The sequence below is a fragment of the Sander lucioperca genome, chromosome 2 (genome assembly GCF_008315115.2).
Source record: "Sander lucioperca isolate FBNREF2018 chromosome 2, SLUC_FBN_1.2, whole genome shotgun sequence".
In the NCBI taxonomy this organism is placed as follows: domain Eukaryota; kingdom Metazoa; phylum Chordata; class Actinopteri; order Perciformes; family Percidae; genus Sander; species Sander lucioperca.
This window is the reverse complement of record NC_050174.1, coordinates 42,057,879-42,077,956: the sequence shown is the minus strand read 5'-3', so window position 1 is coordinate 42,077,956 and position 20,078 is coordinate 42,057,879. Positions and strand designations below refer to the sequence as shown.

At 43.0% G+C, this 20,078-nt stretch overlaps 1 protein-coding gene across 27 annotated transcripts in view; it reads left to right on the top strand.

Moving 5' to 3' along the window:
* rimbp2 (RIMS binding protein 2) overlaps positions 1–20,063 on the top strand; it is a 107,849-nt gene extending 87,786 nt beyond the window's left edge. For 13 of the 27 annotated variants that reach the window (XM_035997884.1, XM_035997869.1, XM_035997868.1 and 10 more), the window contains 12 exons: positions 1,599–2,378; positions 3,521–3,629; positions 4,143–4,268; positions 5,659–5,840; positions 6,465–6,633; positions 6,811–6,873; positions 7,189–7,292; positions 11,370–11,396; positions 11,908–11,979; positions 14,996–15,139; positions 16,037–16,081; positions 17,772–20,063. In XM_035997884.1, the coding sequence (XP_035853777.1) occupies positions 1,599–2,378; positions 3,521–3,629; positions 4,143–4,268; positions 5,659–5,840; positions 6,465–6,633; positions 6,811–6,873; positions 7,189–7,292; positions 11,370–11,396; positions 11,908–11,979; positions 14,996–15,139; positions 16,037–16,063 (1,803 nt within the window). In that variant the 3' untranslated portion in view covers positions 16,064–16,081; positions 17,772–20,063. Of the gene's footprint in view, positions 1–1,598; positions 2,379–3,520; positions 3,630–4,142; positions 4,269–5,603; positions 5,841–6,464; positions 6,634–6,810; positions 6,874–7,188; positions 7,293–11,369; positions 11,397–11,907; positions 11,980–14,995; positions 15,140–16,036; positions 16,158–17,771 lie in introns of those variants that run through there. The other 14 variants (XM_035997925.1, XM_035997923.1, XM_035997918.1 and 11 more) reach the window with 11 other exon arrangements.
* Positions 20,064–20,078: the final 15 nt, after the last annotated feature.

The following is a 20,078-nucleotide window of genomic DNA, read 5'->3' as shown; positions in this document are numbered from 1 at the left end:
TAGTACTGCGCCAAAAAGTAAACAGAGAAGCGCACTACAGTTGGGACACCTAGTACTAGTAGCCTTGTACATTGGTATTGAAGCATTGGATTGGAAACTAAGGCAACATGGTGACTCAGTGTGCATTTACAAATTGTAAAAATGAACGCTACAGATGGGCACCACAAAGTTTCCACAAATTTCCATTGCGAGATCCAGAAAGGAACCAACTGTGGCTTCTTGCTGCTGCTAGCTTGGACATCAAGATACCGGCCGAGACTCTACTCAAGTGGCGAATGTGTAGTGATCATTTTAGACCAGACGACTTTGAAAAACCCTGCAATCTAAAGGACCACAAGTCACTGACAACGGATGCGGTTCCATCCGTATTTCCAGATGCACCAACAGCTACTGATGAACAGGTAATAACTTTTGGTAGGCTACTCTAGCTAGCTAATAAAGCTAGCCCCTTTAGATTGAGACTGACAACGTTAGTGGAGATAACGTTATAGTTCTATGCATTGTGGAGAGTGACAATAGTGCGATTGCCATGTGAACCGGCTTTCTCAGTTGCCTAGGTAATATCTCTCCGCCGCTGCTGTAGCCTGTGCTACCAACTACAGGGAACAAAGTATAACTATTGCAATGCGATGCAACAATTTGTAAGATTATTCTATCAACAGACATATACATCGATAGTCTGTCATTATAATTTATTTGCCTTTGGTGTACTGTGGAGTCGGTAAGACTGTTTTTTGTGGCAGGCTAGCAGATACTGCTGACTTAAACTAGCCTAGCACCAGCGAACTCTGCAACTGGAAGGACTGGATAGAAAGTGTTGAAAACTGTCTCCACTTATAAATAACACACTGGCTAACTTGGAAATAAGGTCTTATGTCCAAAATTCTGAACCACCCCTTTAAACTGCAGCTTTGCTGGCTCCACTGTGGTGTCAGGTTACAGCCTGTTGCTACATAGTCATTACTAAGGACAACAACGGCAAATCATTTTTTTGTGGAAAAACGTTTTGGAATATTGGATTGTATGAGTTCGACAATCGACTAGTGTGGACAGTCAGATTTGCTGTGTTCCCTTGGAAGGAATCACTTCACATGGGTAGGCACTTGTAATGACATTTTGAACATGTTTAAAGGCTAAAAACACGTTTAAAACTTGCCCTGTTTAAGCCTGTTAGGTGCTAACTCTAGCAGGGGGATAACACGGTGTAGGCAGCACCAACTGTTTTTGTTTTTCTTGCTACTGACAGCACTCCAAATTTCCAAACAACAGAGCTACGTGTTGAAATTGACTGGAATTCTCCTTTAACCTCCGTGCCCACGCTCAGTTTGAGATTCCTGTTCAGAGCATGCCATTTTCTCCTCACGGAATGAGACTGCATGTCTTACTACATTGCCACAAATAACTAATTCTGTCTTTATTTTGTCTTTCCCCCCCATTTGTTCTATTCACATACTGTGTTGTTTCCTGCCTGTTCTAAAACCTCCGAAAAAAACATTTCAACCCTCCTCACAAAAAAAAATCTAAACTGAACCTTTTGAATTGAACTGACTAACTGAACTGTGAAATTGTGGAACTTTGCCTTCTGGTAATAACTAAAGGCATATTACAAGCGTCAGGACTTAGCCGAGGAAAGAGACTGCTGGGACCTCCAGAGGGAGGTGGTGAAGCAGAAGTCGCTTCGCAGCAAGCGTCTCCACAGCATCCCTGAGGTGGCCGAGGAAGACTCGGACTGCGTGGACAGCATGGGCCAGCGACTGTGTTTCGAAGAGGGCGGCCGGCCGGGAACGCCGCACACTCAGTGGAGGACGTACCCCCAGGACACCCACATGCACAACCATCACACCCCTGGCAAGAACTCCCGCTACCTGCAGCGTCAGCGCTCCTCCCCTCGCTTCACTGACAGCCGCTACTGCTACAACGCAGACGACCGCAGCTTGGTACGACCCAACCGCCAGAGCACCAAGAGTCCTGACAGTGGTTTAGACTGTGGCAGTGAGGAAGAAGGCTCTCTAGGCCGGGGTTATCGAGGGTACTATACTCACGGTAGCCCCATGCGGGGGCACGTGCAGGTCATTCACTGTGAAGGTCCGGTAGAAAGGCGGGCGCTGGCTATGGGCCGTAAAAGAACTCTGACCCGCCAGTGCAGCATAGAGGAGGAGTTCTCTGACATCCCAGGGACTGCAGCCAAGTCGGTACACACAGGTGACTTTAGGAACAGGGAGCACTTTGGGCCTGGTCGGGAGGCCGGTCAGCGAAACTACCCCAGGGAAGGGGCCCTGAGCGAGGGCAGGCTCAACGAGCTGGACAGGGTCTATTACAGCCCCCACAGGGAGGCTAGGGCCCAGTCTTTGTCCAGGCTCAACCGGGACCAGCCGCTGGTGTGTGATTCAGACTTTCTGCTGTACTTTCCATCAGCAAGCTGCAGCCATTCTGTGTTCTTAATGTTGTCTCTTTTTCTTTACGATTACCCCCCGTTTTCTTTCTTTCATTTGGCATTTTGTTTTTCATGTTATGACAAGTTATCACATGGTTCATGGTTGGTCTGATTTGATGTTTTATTTTGTGTGAGTTACTTTGCTTGTACTCAGAATGTCCGGTGGATTTTAAAGTAAAGCTTTCAATTACCTAAAGGCCATTTAGCTAAGTTTTGACTTCTCATGTCTTTGAGAGGAAAGGTTCCACTTAAAGGAAAGTCTCATGTGCAGTGCATGGGGACATGCTGCTCCCGTCTTTTCTTCCTCTGCCTTCTGTCTGCCGGCTTCATTTGTTGCTCTCCATGTCTCGCCCTCTTGAGCTGCAGCCGTATCGCTCCGCCTTGCGCTTGGAGCTTTATTTCAGCATCTCCCATCTCTCATTGCTTCGCGCATAAAATAAGGCCAGATCACGACTTCTGCAGCGATTCATTTAGCCTCCAACCCATACGCATCATCTCTTGTTGTCTCTTTCACTTGTTTCAGCAAAAAGTGATCTTGTTCATCATCATTTTTCATAACTCAAATGTTTTGATTCGTGTAATACAAAGCCCCAGGCTGAAGCTATAATGGCTGTGCTCGTCTAACTACATCTTTATCCATTCCTCGATCACACTCACCCTCCACTGTTACTCTTTGTATTTTCATCCACTCTTTCTCTCTATTCCTTTCTCATCATATCTGTCTTTTGTGCTGCCATTTGCTTTCTTTTCTCATCAAGGAGCTGACATGCACAGAACAAAACAAACCAAACAAATGGTCTTTAGCTAAACATGTGACCCTTCCTTACCCCCCAGTCCATGTTGTTGTGTTGGGGGTTGATTTGATTTACTTGTTTTGATGGTTTGTTGGTTCCTTATTGTTTTTATGGATTTTGTTTTTTACTATCATTTTGCCTCCCTAAGGACAAATGGAAGTCACATCATTTGCTCTTATGGGTTTTATGTTGTTTTAACAGGACTGTGGGTTTCTTTTTAAATGTTTACTTATCTTCACCAAGCGGGTGGTTTCTTGTTCTAACGGCTCGCCTTTTGTTTTTTACTCTAAAGATCATTGGGAACTCAGCATCACATGGAAGCGCTGATCGCCTGGAGCACTCAGGGAGGAGGCCGGTTCACATCGGCAACCCCCCTCAGCAACGGCCCATCCCATCCATTGGTTAGTGAGGTCACCACACGAGGAGACGCGTCACCCCCCCACCTGCAGGGCCACTGATGTTTGTGCTATTTATACCATGTGTTTCCCTTTCCCATGTGAGCCAAGCTGTACATCTCTCCCATAGAGCTTAAACAACCATGTAGACCTTTATTCTGTGGGGTGTTTGCACACCCTGTAGCTGTCCATCCTCACGATCTGGATTCGCCAAATGTTCACATGCAGTTTTGCAGGAAAGTTATCCCAGATACACTCCCTATGTCTGTGTTTACTGTGGGTCGACATGTTTACATGTCCGCTCAATTTCACCTGCTCGCAACAGTGCAAGCATTGCTGTTTTACACCCAGTGACTCCAGAGTGAAACCTGTTGCCTTGTACACCCCCCACCCCCCACCCCACCTCAGGGCAACCTCATCATCCTACTGTCTCAGCATGAGTGAATGGGCCATGGGGTAGAGCAGAGTGTGTGTGCGGGGGATCTCTGACCGTAACGTTGTGATTGGTGTCTTCTGTAGAGATCACCATGGACAGTAACAGTGAGGGGAGTGAGGGGAACCTCTCACCCGTCAAGGAGGATGTTTACTATGGCAGTGTAGCTCGGCGCAGGATATGGCGATCTATGTCCTCAGAGGATCAATATGGTATGTGGTGCAGCTGACAATGACAATTCACCCTTGACAAGGCCAGAAAAAGGCCAAGAGTCATTATTGAACACATGCAGTGATATATGGTGGTCTTTGTTCTGTGCTGGACAGTTAACTGCTTTGTTTAATTTAGCATAGCTTAGCTGAATAAAGCTGACAGGGGAAGACAAGACTGGCCACTTTTCCCGTTTTTTGGAGAATGAAAATCCCTGCCCTGTATGTACTCCTACACCTTCAATCCCAAGAAACCCAGACTCACTCTCTTCCCATTCACCCTCCATATCCAGGCTACTCTCCCCACCACCTGACCGCAACTTAGCCCGCCCTCCTCTTCCTTAGCTTCTTCGCCACCTCCTCTTTTCCTTCTCCTCCCACCTTCTTGAGCAAGTAGCCCATTTGCTTTAATTTTGCATGAGCCGTTTACAACACAGTGAGAAGGAAAGACTGCCTTGATGGTATCACTCGGTTGTGCATTCATCAACTCTGCTGCCATCAAAGTCAAACACGTTTTACACCATTGAAGCACATTTTACATCTTTAAAAAAAAACAAAAACTTCTTGCTTAGTTAGTATTGGTTGCAATATATCCCTGAGCCATCATTCAGACTTACAATCTGCCATTGAAACATGTAATATGGTGATCCATGAGAAGCATGGGGAACTGATATCAGGTTCATCCCTTCCCCCTCACTGATATCGGCGTTGCCAGGAACTGCTGGGGCATTTGATGTGCTATCTCCCTTGGGAACGTTCCTCCTTTGCCCTTTTTTTTTCGCTCCACATTGTTTCCAGATGTGGCCTTAAAGCATGACCGCACACCTGCATTTGATGTAGGAATGTTCTCCTGCTCATGTCTGATCCCGGGAAAGCAAGCATGTTGAAAATCAGCCTCTGTGAGATAAGGCAGTGAAACAGCAATGAACAAAAGTAGCAGTGTTACTTGTGTCCTCCTGGTGTCATTCAGTTTCCCCTTGCACCCCAAAACAACTGCTTGACATGTGCTTCCTGTCTGTGGTGTGTTGTACTGTGCTATCACTGTGCTATGATGTTTAGAGACTGTCACGCCAGCAAGCAGAGATGTGTGAACGAAGAACCCTGATGTGCTACAATTGCACCGAGCCTTTTTTCTTCTTCTTTTTTTTAAAGCATCCTTTTGCTTTTAGTGCGTGAACACAACAGGAATATCGTTTCCAAAGTGGAAACAAAAAATTCAAACTAAAAAGCATAATTATCGCATCCGATCTCTGGCTCTTTTTTCACACATGCATCTCATCGCCCTCTCCCCTGTCAGCTCTAACAAAGAGACATCTTCTGCTCTCATTGCCTCTACAGCCAGCGTGGCTGTATAAGGCTGGTAGTAGCAGCAGAGGCCTCCTCTATGTTTCAGACGGCTATGGCGGGCGCAGGCACGGGCGGGGACGGCGCTCCCCGGAGTACTATGAGGAGTCTGAGCCGGAGGAGATGACCCGTGTGTTCGTGGCTCTGTTCGACTATGACCCCATGTCTATGTCTCCCAACCCCGACGCTGCTGATGAGGAGCTGCCATTCAAGGAGGGCCAGATCATCAAGGTGGTGGCTTGATTCTTAGACAGATGTTCAGATGTATGTTTCATAGCATATCATAACATAGCTAAAACATTTCTTTTTTATTATTAATTAATTAGAGATGGTTCTATACCATTTTTTGCTTCCCGATACCTGAACTTGCGTATGGGCTGATACCGAGTACTGATCCGATAACAGCTGTGTACTACTATCCCTGCATGGATGTGATATTATTTCTATCTTTGTTGTTCGGTCTGGCTCGGGTTAAAATCTTTGTAAACACGAACAAACACAAACGATGAATGCCATAGAACTTTCTTTTACTATCCAGTTTGAAAGTGAGTCATAACGGAAAAAGAACATAAATACTTTAAGTAGATTTTCTTCAGGGCTAAATGACTTGGTATTTGATTGGTGCATAAACTACAGTACTTTCCAATAGCGATACCAGCATTTTAGGCAGTACCGGAGGCTTTTCCGATACTGGTATCGGAATCGGAACATCTCTAATTGAAATGCCGTCTTAGCTAATGCCTTTAGAATTACATGTCTAGTAGTCATCTTTGCCTGTCCTAGTTGCAGGTTTTATAACATCTGTCCTTTGTTTCTGGCTGCGTTTCGTCCCCTGACTCTTTGTCGTTGCTTCAGGTCTTTGGGAATAAAGATACAGATGGCTTCTACAGGGCGGAGGTCCGAGACCGCGTGGGTCTGATCCCCTGTAACATGGTCTCTGAGATCCAAACAGAGGATGACGACATGATGGACCAGCTCCTCAAACAGGGCTTCCTGCCACTCAACACTCCTGTGGAGAAGTTAGGTGAGACGTCATTTTCCTTCAGGACCAAATCACCTTCTTTTTTTTTAACGTTGCACCTATACATACGCTCTGTATGTATCAGACCAACTCAATGCTTTACTAATGCTTTTACTGACACATTTCTCCTTTTCTATGCTCTTCCCACTTAATTATGTTTTTTTCTGCTTTCCTGTAAAGTGAACTGTGACCGTTTCAAAGATGGCCGCTCAATAAATCGCAGGTCCAGAAAGTCCAAGAGAGGTCTGTGTCCAGTGAGATGCACTTCTGCTCTCTGCTTCATCTTTACTGCTTTTTTTTCCCCCCACTTCTCACCATCCTTATTCATCTGTGAACTGCTTTTAGCTCATGTCCACTATATTTGCTGTCACTAAGCTTTCCTTAACTATGAACGTTGGAGTAGTTTACCTTGCAAGCCAGATGATCAGATTGCAAAGTTTGTTGGACTTGCACGGCTATCATGTGTCGTCACTGGTCATCACATCTTTCCGTAAGGTTTTTCAAATATTCCCAGTGAGTAATCTTATTGTTGTCTATTGTTAATTTTCCTATTCGCAGAGAGGAACAGGCGGAGTGGCCGCCAACATCCAATGTCCACACGGAGGATGGTGGCTCTGTACGACTATGACCCCCGAGAGAGCTCCCCTAACGTTGATGTAGAGGTACTGTCCTCCTGTGGCTCCAGCTATGCTCTTTGTCTTGACCATTCTCTGTCATCACCATCATGTTAAAAAATGCATAAAAGCACAAAATATGTTGAGATGCACACGCACAAAGATGATGACTTTTAATGTTTTGTTTAATCAATTTGGATTTTAAAGGAATAGTTTGACATTTTGGGAAATAGGATTATTCACTCTGTTGCTGAGTGAGATGAGAAGTTTCCCTCTCGTGTCCGCCTGCTGAATATGAAGCTACAGCCAGAGGATGCTTAGCTTAGCTTAGCTTAGCACAAAGACTAGAAGCAGGGGGATACAGGTAGTCTGGCTCTATCACAAGGAATTTGACTTTGGTAGGTGTTACCTCTCTATACATTCAACAAATAGACATGTAGTATTAAACATTCAGTAGACAAATAGAATATAGACACATACTGTACAATAGAGACAACAATATACATATAGGCATATATCAACATAATATACAAAAATACAAATATACAAATAAGGGGCCGTTCGGTATTTATGGAATGGACCACCGGAGGAAAATAGGGGAGGGTCATGTCTTTTATTTTCTGCTGAGGGGAGGGTCATCCAACATTTTTTAGTCTGGGTGGGGGGGTCACCCAACTTTTTTATTCATGAAAAGAGCAAAATTTCAAAGTGGCTTGTTTGGTGCATATTTATCCATGTAGCTCTCAGTCTCGGCCCCCTAGCAGATGGTCTGACCCCATAAGAGGAGTTTGTGGGGGGGGCAGGAGGAGCAGTGCCCCCTGGTGGCTCAAACGGGTAATTGCATTGTTTAAAAAATTAGTGGAATAATTACATCTGGCATGACCAGATATTAAATAAATATCTTAAATAACACAATAATACATCTGATTTCATATACTGCTTTGGTAAAAAAATGATTACCTGGCTGACGATGGGAGCAGCAGGATGCAAAAAAACGAAAATTACTGTTGCACTAGTCTGGACATCTTGCCGTGCCAACCTTGCAATAAAGGTTTCCTAAATGCCATGTATATAAATGTGATGTCAGCTTACTAATTGATTGCGGGTTTTGTGTAGATTTGGACTTTTATACGTTTATTCCACTTTGTTTAAACGGCGAAGTGGAGAGGCCTCGTATGTGACGCTCGTATAGACCTTGCTGGATACACCGTGACTCTGTTTGTGGATCTACTGATCTCTGTGGATTACTTTTTTTTCGTGTGATTGGATTACGGCAAAATACGGATCTTTTTTTCTCAACGCGTCTTAACGTTTTATGGTGTGACTGCGCTTGGTTTCTGCATTTGGAGAGGCATCTCAACAGACTGCAGGTCCAACACTGATTGTTCACTGTTACATTTTAGTTGAATTTAAGCGTCTGTCTATTGCGTTCCAAAACAGCCGTGCCGCGATTGAATTTCATAAGGGCGAATTGTTAAATTGTTACAATGTAACTTAAAAACTTTAAAAATGTGTTTTGGAATATAATGTTCAGCTTCGGCAGCTTTACCTATGTGCTAAAATATACAATGACGATAGTGACAAGTCCATAGCAACCAGTGTTGAATTGGTTATATCCCAGCGTCCTTTGCTGAATGGTCTCAATGTTTTATTGTTTTATTTCATATGAATACTAGTTTACTAGAGGAGTAACTTAGTATTTGAAGTAATGCAGTAATGCATGAAGTGTGCATTTAGTTTCCATGCTTATTGTGTTTCCACAACAATGTTAGTAAGTAAATCTACTGAAATGGCCACCACACCATAACAGAGGAGTGGGATGTGTAAGATGAGAATGCAGAGGTTAACTCCTGTATATCGTGGCTGTAAAAATCAAATGGTATCTGTACTTCTTTGCTAAGTGCAAACTTGCACGCAAAGGGAGGGTCATACCTTGTTTTCAAATCGGTTTGGAGGGTCATAGGAAAATTATTACTGACGAGGGGAGGGTCACGTCTTTTTAGGTTAGAGGCCACAAAACTCCTCCGGTGGCCCCTTAATTAAATAACGAACAGTCCCTAAGACATAATATCAAGACAAGTACACGTGGAGTGGGATGTAAAGTGTAAAAGCTAATAGCGCAAAGTAGTGTGCAAGCTGCATATTGGAGTGATAAGTATGTAATGTGTAGAGAAGTGGGTGAGATGACCCCACATATCCGCAGTTCAGTAGAGTGATGGCAGTGGGAAAGATGGATCTGTAGCGCCTGCCAGAGGGGAGGAGGTTAAAGAGAGTGTGTGCAGGATGTGTGGGGTCTTTGGTGATGTTCTCTGCCCGCTTCCTGGTCCTACCAGTGTACAAGTCCTAGAGGGAGGGCAGGGGGGCACCAATGATTTTTTCAGCAGTCCGAATTGTGTGTTGTAATCTGCGTTTGTCCTGTTTTGTGGCTGCCCCAAACCAAACGGTGATGGATGTGCAGAGGATGGATTCAATGGCAGCAGTGTAGAAGATGGCCAACAGCTCTTGTGGTAGGCCATGTTTCCGCAGGAAGTACATCCTCTGCTGAGCCTTTTTAAGGATGGCGTTGATGTTGGACTCCCACTTCAGATCCTGGGAAATGATGGAGCCAAGAAACTTGAATGAGTCCACATCTGACACTGGGCTGTTGGATATTGTGAGGGGGGGCAGCACTGTGGGGTGCTTCCTAAAGGCCACCACCATCACCACAGTCTTTAGAGTGTTTAGCTCTAGGTTGTGTTGACCTAGAGCTAACATGTTCTACCTCGTTTGTTTAATCCGTACAAAAACCAAAGTGAAACAAAAGTTGAAGTTTTAAGGGGGTTACAGACAGAGCCATGCTAGCTCTTTACAGCTACTTCCAGCCTCATGCTAAGATTAGTCTTCAGTCTTCAGATTAGTCAGCTACTGGCTGACACGAGAGTGGTAACCTTCTTTTGTAACTCATGGCAAGATAGCAAATAATCCTACCATTACCTCTAAAGTTCACTATTTAATCTGTGTAAAAACTGAAGTGTATAAACTACAATTTGGGGTTACCTGGCAACTAGTCTCTCATTGCCAGACGTATCTCCTCAGCGCTGTGGAGTAAGGTCTGGCTACACCACACATACATTCTAGGATAGGAAAATAAAAAAAACTCCCTCTGGGCTGTTTGTATTTCTTTAAACCAATCATAATCGTCTTGGGCGGCGCTAAGCTCTGGACTCCATTTACGGTGTCTTGGGAGGGAACTTGTTTCGGTGGAACATTTGCACCCTGCAAAAGAAAACGCCTCATACAACATTAAATGAAATTAACTGTTCACACAATACAGTGATGTAAGCTATTTAAATTTGCTGGATACATGATTAAACGTAATTTGCTCTTACCAGTGTATAGCCGTGTGTACTTCTTCAGTAGCAATCCCAACCAATCGGTCCCAAAACCTCCCAGTTAGAGAGTAAATGCCATAAACATATTCTTTGTAAACCTTTACAATCATTCCCCGTAAGAACCAAGCAGACCTGTCTTGTTGCAGGATCCAAATTTTCTTCAAAACTTGCCATTTTCAGCGTGTAGCTCGCTAGCTTGAAGTTTGTTGTTGTTTCCCGAAGAGAATGGAGTTTGAGAACGGCAACCCACAGAGAGCGGACGGTGAGGGACATCCGGCGCGTCAGGCAATTATCCTGGAAATGTACTTCCATTGATCCAGACTACCTGGCAACTAGACAGTGATGACAAGACTTGCCCCCAGCCAAGAAATAGTCGCTTTTTTACACTTCAGTTTTTGTACAGATCAAACGAGATATAACGTGTTTGTTAGTGAGCTTTAGAAATGCTGGTAGGCAGATTTGATTACCTTCAGACGGAACCAGGCTATCTGTTTCTCCCTGCTAACCATCTCCCAGCTGTAGCTTCACATGATTGGTATCAATCCTCTTATCTAACTCGTGGCAAGATGATGTCAAACTATTCCTTTAAGTGCGCTTCAGGGCAATATGTACACAGGTGAGGGTAGAATGCGGAGTTACAGTTAGCATTGTATAAGCTACAGGATTGAATTACTTTCCCGTGCTGTTTTCTTTGCCCCACCCCCACCCCCGTTCACTTACTCTCACCCTTCTATTGGCACTGCCACCGACACAGTATGAGGGCAACAGACTGAATGAGGAGGTGAGTGAGGGTGAGGAGGGTACGGTACTGTCTGCTCTGTGTGTGTGTTTCCTCCCCCGTTTGTTGGAGTGCAAACGAGGAGGTGGGCTTCAGATGACTGTCCCCGGCGGTCATGAATACAGCCCATCATGCATTGCCTGAGCCAGCATCTCCCCTCCTCGGTTTGGTCTTTTGTGTCGACCTGTCTCCTACATACTGTACATGCGCTATGTTTTGGTTTGTGTGTTCCGGAGAATCCCGTAGGACAGATGTGCCTAGTGTTGTTGCAATCCTGTCTTCAAAGTTCCAACATTTGATGCATTTGCAGTTGCAACAGTCCGTCTGCCGAGACTGAATTGACACTTGTGTTAAAGATGCATCACATTGATTTGGAGAAGGAAGCACAGCATTTCAAACTCATCAAACCCCAGTACATTTGATGTTTTGGAAAGTCTTGTGCACACTTATACTGCTGTAAACAACAAGAAAAAGTAGACCAAGCCAAATGTATCTCATCTCTCTTCTTTGACAGGCTGAACTGACTTTCTGTGCCGGTGACGTCATCACAGTTTTTGGTGAAATAGATGAAGATGGCTTTTACTATGTAAGTGTAAAACATTCCTACTTCCATGTCTGTTGAGCATCTGTTTGTTGTTTTTTTTCTTCCCTATTTAGAGCACAACACATCCTTACAGGTGTACTACAGTTTTACATAAAAACACTCATTTTCTGCGTTGACAAAACTGTAGTTTAACCACTTCCATGTCTTGTGTATGCATGACATTCTCCCTGTGAAATCTTCAGTCCAAAAGATGAGCAAAGGCTTCAGAAAGAATATGGTTCATTGATAAAGAGACAAAGACATACAAGCCTGTGTACTGCACATTTAAACTTTTCCTATGTCATATATTTTGTTGAGTTGTGTACTGACATTATCCCAAATATTTCCAACAATGTTGAAACCCAGAAAAATCTGTAGTTTTAATCAAGCCTGTTGATGGCGCCGTATCTCCTTTGTGCGCGCGCCAGCGCTGTTTGTCTGCCAGAAGTTATCATCAATTGACTTTTCATCAAGTTTTAAGCCACATTTGTATAATACACTTCTTAGATCTTGCTCGTTTTTTTTTTAGCTAGATATTTTAACCGGATGAGGCATTTTGGTCATTGGACATCTGGATCTTAAGTTATCAGAGAAACAAGCAAACGTTAGCGGCAGCTCAGCTCAACAATTATAATATAATATGTTTTATTTATTAAGCTCCTTTCATACAGAGAGTGTAGCTCAAAGGGATTCACGACAGCGTGAGAGTGTAGAGTCTTGCATCTCTTATAGCCTCGGGTAGGGAGTACCATAGTTTTGGGGCATAGTTAAAAAAAAAAAAAAAAAAGGCTGAGCTGCCGATTTCTTTATTTGTGTGATAGTTTGCATTTTTAAAAAAAAAAAATGGCAGCAGACGATATAAGAGGCCGTGAAGGATAATAAAATGAAAAGAATAAGTAATGTAGGCTGGTCCCCCAAACCATTAAAAGCCTCATAAACAAGTAAAAGAACCTTAGAATCAATCCTACAAGACACTGGGAGCCAGTTCAGGTTAGCTATAACTGGGGTAATATGCCCTCTCTTTATTGTTCTAGTTAAAAGCCTGGCAGCAGAGTTCTGGAGTAGTTGTAGTTTAACAATGTTCCTGTATGTGACTCACGGTTGGAGCACTTTGATAAAAAGCCAAACGGACATGCTTGTGCTGATGAATACTCCTCGCGTCGGCAGTTCCTCCCATCTCTCAACTCTATTATTAATAATACCTTTATTTACAAAGTGCTTTACATTCATTTAAAAAGCAACAACAACAGAAATGGCAGAAATAAACAAACAATAAAATCAGTAAAAAGCAAGTCGTAAAGTAGTGAGTTTTGAAAAGAGACTTAAATGAAGACAACATGTGGGCTTCCCTGATCTTCTCCGGTAGGTTCTTCCACAGTTGCGGGGCCTGGCCCGAGCAGAAAAGGCCCGATCACCTTTAGTTTTTAGTTTGGACCAGGGAGTGACCAGGAGTGACCTACCACAGGATCTCAGGTTATGTTTAGGCTCGTACGGGCTAAGAAGTTCAGCTATATATTTTGGAGCTATCCCCGTACAAGCCTTAAAAGTGATCATTAAAGGTGCTCTAAGTGATGTGACGCGTTTTTTAGGCTACAGCATTTTTCGTCACATACAGCAAAAATCTCCTCACTATCCGCTAGCTGCCTGTCCCCTGAACACACTGTAAAAAAACGCGGTCTCTGTAGACAGCCCAGGCTCCACAAACAGCAACAAAAACAAACTGCGCCAACCTGCACCACGAACCATAACAAACAGTGTTCCAGCCAATAACCGACAAGGAGGAGTTGGTTGAGCCATCACTGCAGCAGCGTTAGCACGTAGACTACTTCCACAATGCGCGTTCATGACTCAACCAACTCTTTCTTGTCGGTTATTAACACGTCACATCAGTTAGAGCTCCTTTAAGATTCTAAAATTCACTCTAAAATGGACTGGGCCAATGGAGTGATTTTAAAATCTGTGTTATGTGGCCGGGTTAGCTCAGTTGGTAGAACAGGTGCACATATATATATGTATATAGAGGTTTACTCCCCGATGCAGTGGCCGCGGGTTCGACTCTGACCTGGCCCTTTGCTACATGTCATTCCCCCTCTCTCTCCCCTTTCATGTCTTCATCTGTCCTGTGAAAATAAAGGCCTAAAAATGCCCCCAAAAAATTATCTTAAAGCAACACTAGAGAACTGTTCCCGCTTCGGTCCCCCTACAGGTTGGAAGCGGAATTGTCCATTACATTACATTGTCCAGTTCATTCGAACTACAGATCCGCTACCCGATCTGGCACACTTACGGTAGAGATCCATTTGTCCGACACGACTGAAGCGTGGTGTCGCGACGTCATACATCCACGGTTGATGCTCCACGCCCCTGACCGGCAGCTGATTGGACGAACGCGTGTCGTGGGTCTGGCTTCTCGAGAATTTCAACAGAGTGTCATGGCGGCTCGTTGAGAATACGATCTCGTATTTTACGAAAATAGTTCACCGAAACGTGTTTCTGAAAACATTTTAAGCGAGAAATAGGCCATGCAGTTGCTGAATCTGTCTTCATTTCAGATCGACAAAGATCAGTTTAAAAGATTTTCGTCTACTTCTACTGGATAGTCGCGTCGCGTCGCGTCGCGTTCAACGGATTCATTTGCATAAAGCTGGGCATCGGCCAGCTTTTGGACGTGCAGCATTTTTTCAAATGCCGCGGCGCTTTCCCGGAATGCTTTGCGTGCACGTTGAAGTCGCTTGACGTCACCCATAGGAATAGAGTGGAGCGTGGCGCGACAGAAGCGTCGCACGGTCAAATGGATCTACCGTTATACGTGCAATGTAATGTAATGGACAATTCCGCTTCCAACCTGTAGGGGGACCGAAGCGGGAAAAGTTACATAGTGTTGCTTTAAAATCGGTTGTTCTGTGTTCTCTCCTGTTGGGACTGGTAATGAGTCTGGAGTGTGGAGGAGGAACTGTTGAAGTGTAGAGTAACAACGGTAAATACCACAGCGGTCTCACTGTGCTTGTGTCCTCCTCAGGGCGAGCTCAATGGACACAAGGGACTTGTTCCTTCCAACTTTCTAGAAGAAGTGCCTGATGATGTAGAGGTTTTTCTCACTGACTCACCATCTCGATACCCCCAGGACACTCGGGTGTCGGCTGCACGGATAAAGACCAAAAGGGTACATGCTCCTTCGCAGTACTAGCCCTCTGTCATCCATTTACTATTTTCAGTTCCCTGTATCTCCTTTAGTACTGTGTCTGTGCGTGCGTGCGTGCGTGTGTCTCATTGAAGTACAATGGGATTTCTGACTTTGGAGCATTACACTGTAAATAAATAGATGTCTAAGAAATCTATGAAAAAAACAAACAAAAAAACTTTAAGACTAATACTTGACAGAGGTACTTTTATTTTTCATGTTTACTGCTGTGAAGGGGGGGGGGGGACGTTCTGCATTGTATAATACATGGATTGACTGTATTCATAAAGCATTCTCAATGAGAGTAAAATGGAGGAGGGGAACGCTCCTGTGACTTTTTACTTGTTCTGTCATGTCTTGAAAAACAGCAGTTAACCCTTTTTGCACATGCATATTCAGCATTCTGACAGATGCTTTATGAATATATTCTGTGTTTGATCTCGAATCATTTCTAAGAGTAAAAATAGTTTTGTTGTACTGAAAGATGAACTATGTAGTCTGTAGCTTAGCATGTTCTATAGTCCAGATGCATGCATTCTTGAACATTTTATATGAAGATAAGTCTAGTGTAGTCCAACTTTTGTATCTGCTCCTGAACGCCTTGTTTTGTATATTGCTTTCTTGTAAAGTAGCACGCAAAGGTCACTTAGCCTATGTTGCCATCAGAGAATAATTTCAGAAGTAATTATTTACTAAATGTAAATATGTGATGTTATTTTTGTGTTTAACAAATAATGCAAATTGTTGAAATATCAATAGGTGTCATCAGATATTTCTTTCCTTGTGTTCTAATTTGCCATTGTCATAGTGCAAACTGTTGAAATGCCATCACCATATATATTTTTTTTATTTCTTTTCCTCACCCGCTTGGCAAAACAGAAGAAGAGTGTTCATTTCACACCTTAAAGGCTCTGTTTCCGTCACGTAAGTGAGCAACTGAGGATACCAAGATTACGCTCCCCTCGTCTAATGCAGATGACATGGGTACCCTTAGCTTCTGGTATGCAAACATGTATACTTTATATGACATTCCTTTTAGGTAGTTTTAGGATTCCTCTTTGTTTCACCAAAACACTCAGTACTGTTTGTCAGTAGGAGATAGTAACCCTAGCCAATGCATTAGACAAGAAGTATGGTATCTTCAGTTGTTTCTCTGAGTGTTGTACATGACAATGTCCGTCTCCTGCAATAAGTCTCCTGCTGTAACTCATGGTAAGCTAAAAGGCCATTGTACAATTACCCACAGTTCAAAACATTCAGTTAAAGTTAACGCTACCAACATTTCGACTACTTTCAGTGCAGCATGGCACACTGCATCCCAGAAAGAAATCCAGAAAACCTACGAATTCTATGCAAAATCCAAAGAAAAGCATACAATTCTTTCATTTGCTTTAGCCGTTCTAATGTAATTTGGCTTTTTTGCTCTAGCCAAATTTGGGACTCTTTTTCTTGTAATCAAGGAATAATGTTAAACGAGAAAGAAATTGCATTGTGGTTTTCAAATCAGTACTGATTTTGTGAACCAAGATGAGCTATCAATTAAATTGCCAACTATTAGTTATTTATTTAAAGTGGGACTATGGAACTTTTGCTGAACAGTGGCTTCAAATGACAATTATGGGATAGCGCTGAATTGCTACACTACTTTTTAGCATTTAGCTAAAATGCTAAAACGTTATTGCAACAGTAGCAAGTAAAGAAGAGTGATGAAGTCAGAAAACCTGACACCGTAATGTCCGCTATACAGCAATATTGACCTAAAGTTAGCAAACATTAGCCACCATAAGCTCCAGGTCACACCAGACCGAGTAAGGCTGTAGCAGCGAAGCCCCGGAGTGTACGGAGGATTGAATTGAGCAATGGTGCGTTTTGTTTCTGAAGAATTCAACTTTTCATTTGCGAGTGGCAGAACGTTTTTTTGTTCTCTCAAAACTTCCACAGTCTCGCTTTAAACTCAGTATAATCAAATGCTAAAGGAAGCAGAATGATTTTTGATATGTTCTGGTGTTGAAACACATATTGTATACATAAATATAGCCTCATATAAATGGAATCTTTGACCATCTGTCTTCCCAAAGTGCAACTTAAAGGAGCCTTTTAGCTCATGATTACAGAAAAGGAATAGTGACTAGTAGTTTCTCTGTAACCCAGTTGTATCAGTAAATATATCTATATACATATTTAAGGGGAAGGAAAGTGAATGTGATATAAATATGTCCCACACTCCCTAACTGCAAATGTATCTGTTTATGTGAGAGGAACTGCTCAGCCCTTGATATTCATTGTTGGGAAATGTTGTCACCTTACAGTGATGTGGAAGTTAGTCAATGTCATGCTTAAATTCTGTGTTGTTGTAGACTATTCCTAGCAGCTTCATAAAAAAACAAACACTGTTTCTACATGACAGAGGAAAGGAGAAGCAGGATGGAGGGAGGGAGGGAGGGAGTGTGTACAGCATATCTATGAGTGAGTGCACAGGACTACATCCAGGGAGATAGACTTCAGAGCTATGGTGGCCCAGCTGAGACAGAAAGGCCTTAGGAGTAGGGACTGAGGTGTGAGAGACGGCTGGCTTTTTAACACCCTCAACTGTCCCTTACGGGTCTCCCATTAGGTTCCACTGGAAAAATCGGGTCCGCCCAGAAGAGCAGGCTCTCCCACAGTGCGTCCACACATCCCCGGCTCTGGCCCTGCCACCGTGGGGCCCGGCCGTCTCATCAGGGCCCCACCGGACATGTACTCCTCCAAAAAGAAAAAGGGACTGCTCTCCAAAGGGAAGACACTATTGCAAAGACTCGGCGCTGTAAAATAATTTCTTGACATACTTGGAAAGTGTCAACCACTTCCTTGTAGTGTTAAAAGAAAATGAAAAAAATATATATAAATATAACAGTGGACAGGTGGCATTTGTGAGCTTAGCAAATGCTTTATTCTTGTACATCTGTTGTCTACTAGAACATTTGTATTTTGTTAACAGTATCAACTACATATTTTCAATAACATTTCATATTATGATCCCGAGACCTCGTGGTGTCGGCCGATGTAGTATCGAGCATCTTACCTCCAAGTCTCTGACTGATGTTTTGCTGTAGACAGAGACGAGGCCCGGGGCATTCTCCTTGTTGCACCTGATCAAGTCTGATGGCACTTAAAACACCACATAAGGAGCGTGACCAGTGTCTCTGTGTACAGAATGTCATTCAAACACTGAGGGATCATCAAATAAACATTTCCAAGTCCATTTTGAATCTGAAGAAAGAGATAGGGCCTGGTAAAGACCTCGACCTGAGCTTATTTCAAACAGCCAGCCACATAAACTGTACAAGAGGTTTGCATGCTTTACTTCAGCACATTCCCTCCTGGCCCCTTGAGAGTGCATGCAATGTGACGGCTCAGTACGGAACCCAGAGCATGCAGTACTTTAATACGACGTGGCTGACTGGCTGCGCAGTATACTGTAGTGTAACACATCAGCAGCATTAACTCCTACTCATCTGCCCTATCTTAATTGTGAGAGACAAGTCTCCCCCCCCCCAACATGTCAGACATCTAAAAAAAACAAGCACATACCGTACCTACTACAGGGTCTCTGCATTAAAATCAGCCTGAATGGAAGTAGATCCAACCTCCGTGTATTTGCCTTATAATCGCACAATGGTTAGTACTTTGCCCAGTAGAGCGTGCAGTTCCATGCCTACTATTCATTTATGTGGGTAAAATCTGTTTGCAGATGTTAATCCTGACTTGTGATGTGCAGGGTACTGTATTGCGTGACTGTCGTGATTTCAATAGGACAAGAGCTTACACATTACAGTCCAAGACTCCAGGTGTTGACAATGTCCATCGTCTATGGTAACGCCCAATACATTATTTTTAATCTTAGAAAACAATGAAAAAAAGTCAAAATGTTCTCTGCATACTAATTGTTAAGGCTAAGTAACGAAGGGACTTTTCTTTTAAGTTCACTGTTTTTTGATGCCACACTGATGCACATCTAATTTAAAACTATATTACATAAACAGATTAAAAACAGGTAATCTGTGAGATATAGTGTTGCATATGATTCATAACATGCAACACTTTTGGGCTTCACTAGAAGACTAAAGGTTTGACTGTTTTCACAGTAGTTAAGATTGAGACACAAGGCTACCTCTACGCTGCCTCCTCTGCCCTTCTAACCCAAAATCTATTAGATCTGAAAAATGTTTATTCAAGCCAATCGGTTATTTATGCCTGTTCAGCGTGTCCCGAGTTAGGTTGGTGCAGGATACAAGTACTGTATATGAATATATATATATATCTACACCTTAATGTAGAGTAGTGAATGTATGATGAATTGAAAGCCAATGTATTGTCAAAGCTGCCCAAAAGGATTGTGCAGATGTCCCGTCTTTGTGCGTGAAATTAAACAGTCCACCTTTATTTCCTCACACCATTGTTTTCCATTTCATCATGTATTCGAAAAGCTAGCCTATTTTTTCTAAACACGAGTTGAACTGAAACTGCCAAAAAAGAATGTATGCAAAACATTCTGTAATACTTTCTGTACAATTCTCGGCCGAACAGCCATGTTAACCCACAGTACAGTAAACTGATGGACATCTTTTCCTATTTCTGGACCATGTTTTCAGACATCGCTTCTATTCATTTTGAGTGACTGTTGCTCTTTTTGTACTTTGTCCATTTGTAAAATTGTTTTTAAATGTTTATACTTGATTTTCAAACTGCCTTTTTTGTACATTTAACTTTATAATCAAACAGTGCAAGCTTTCCCCATGGTGTCTTGAAGACCATATTGTTTAAAAGTCTGCAATTGTGTGCTAGCTTTATGATAAGAATTATCAGCCTATATTGATGGTTACAACTTATTGTGTGGGTGTGCATGTGCAATCTTTTCTAAAAAAAACAAATCCAAATAAAT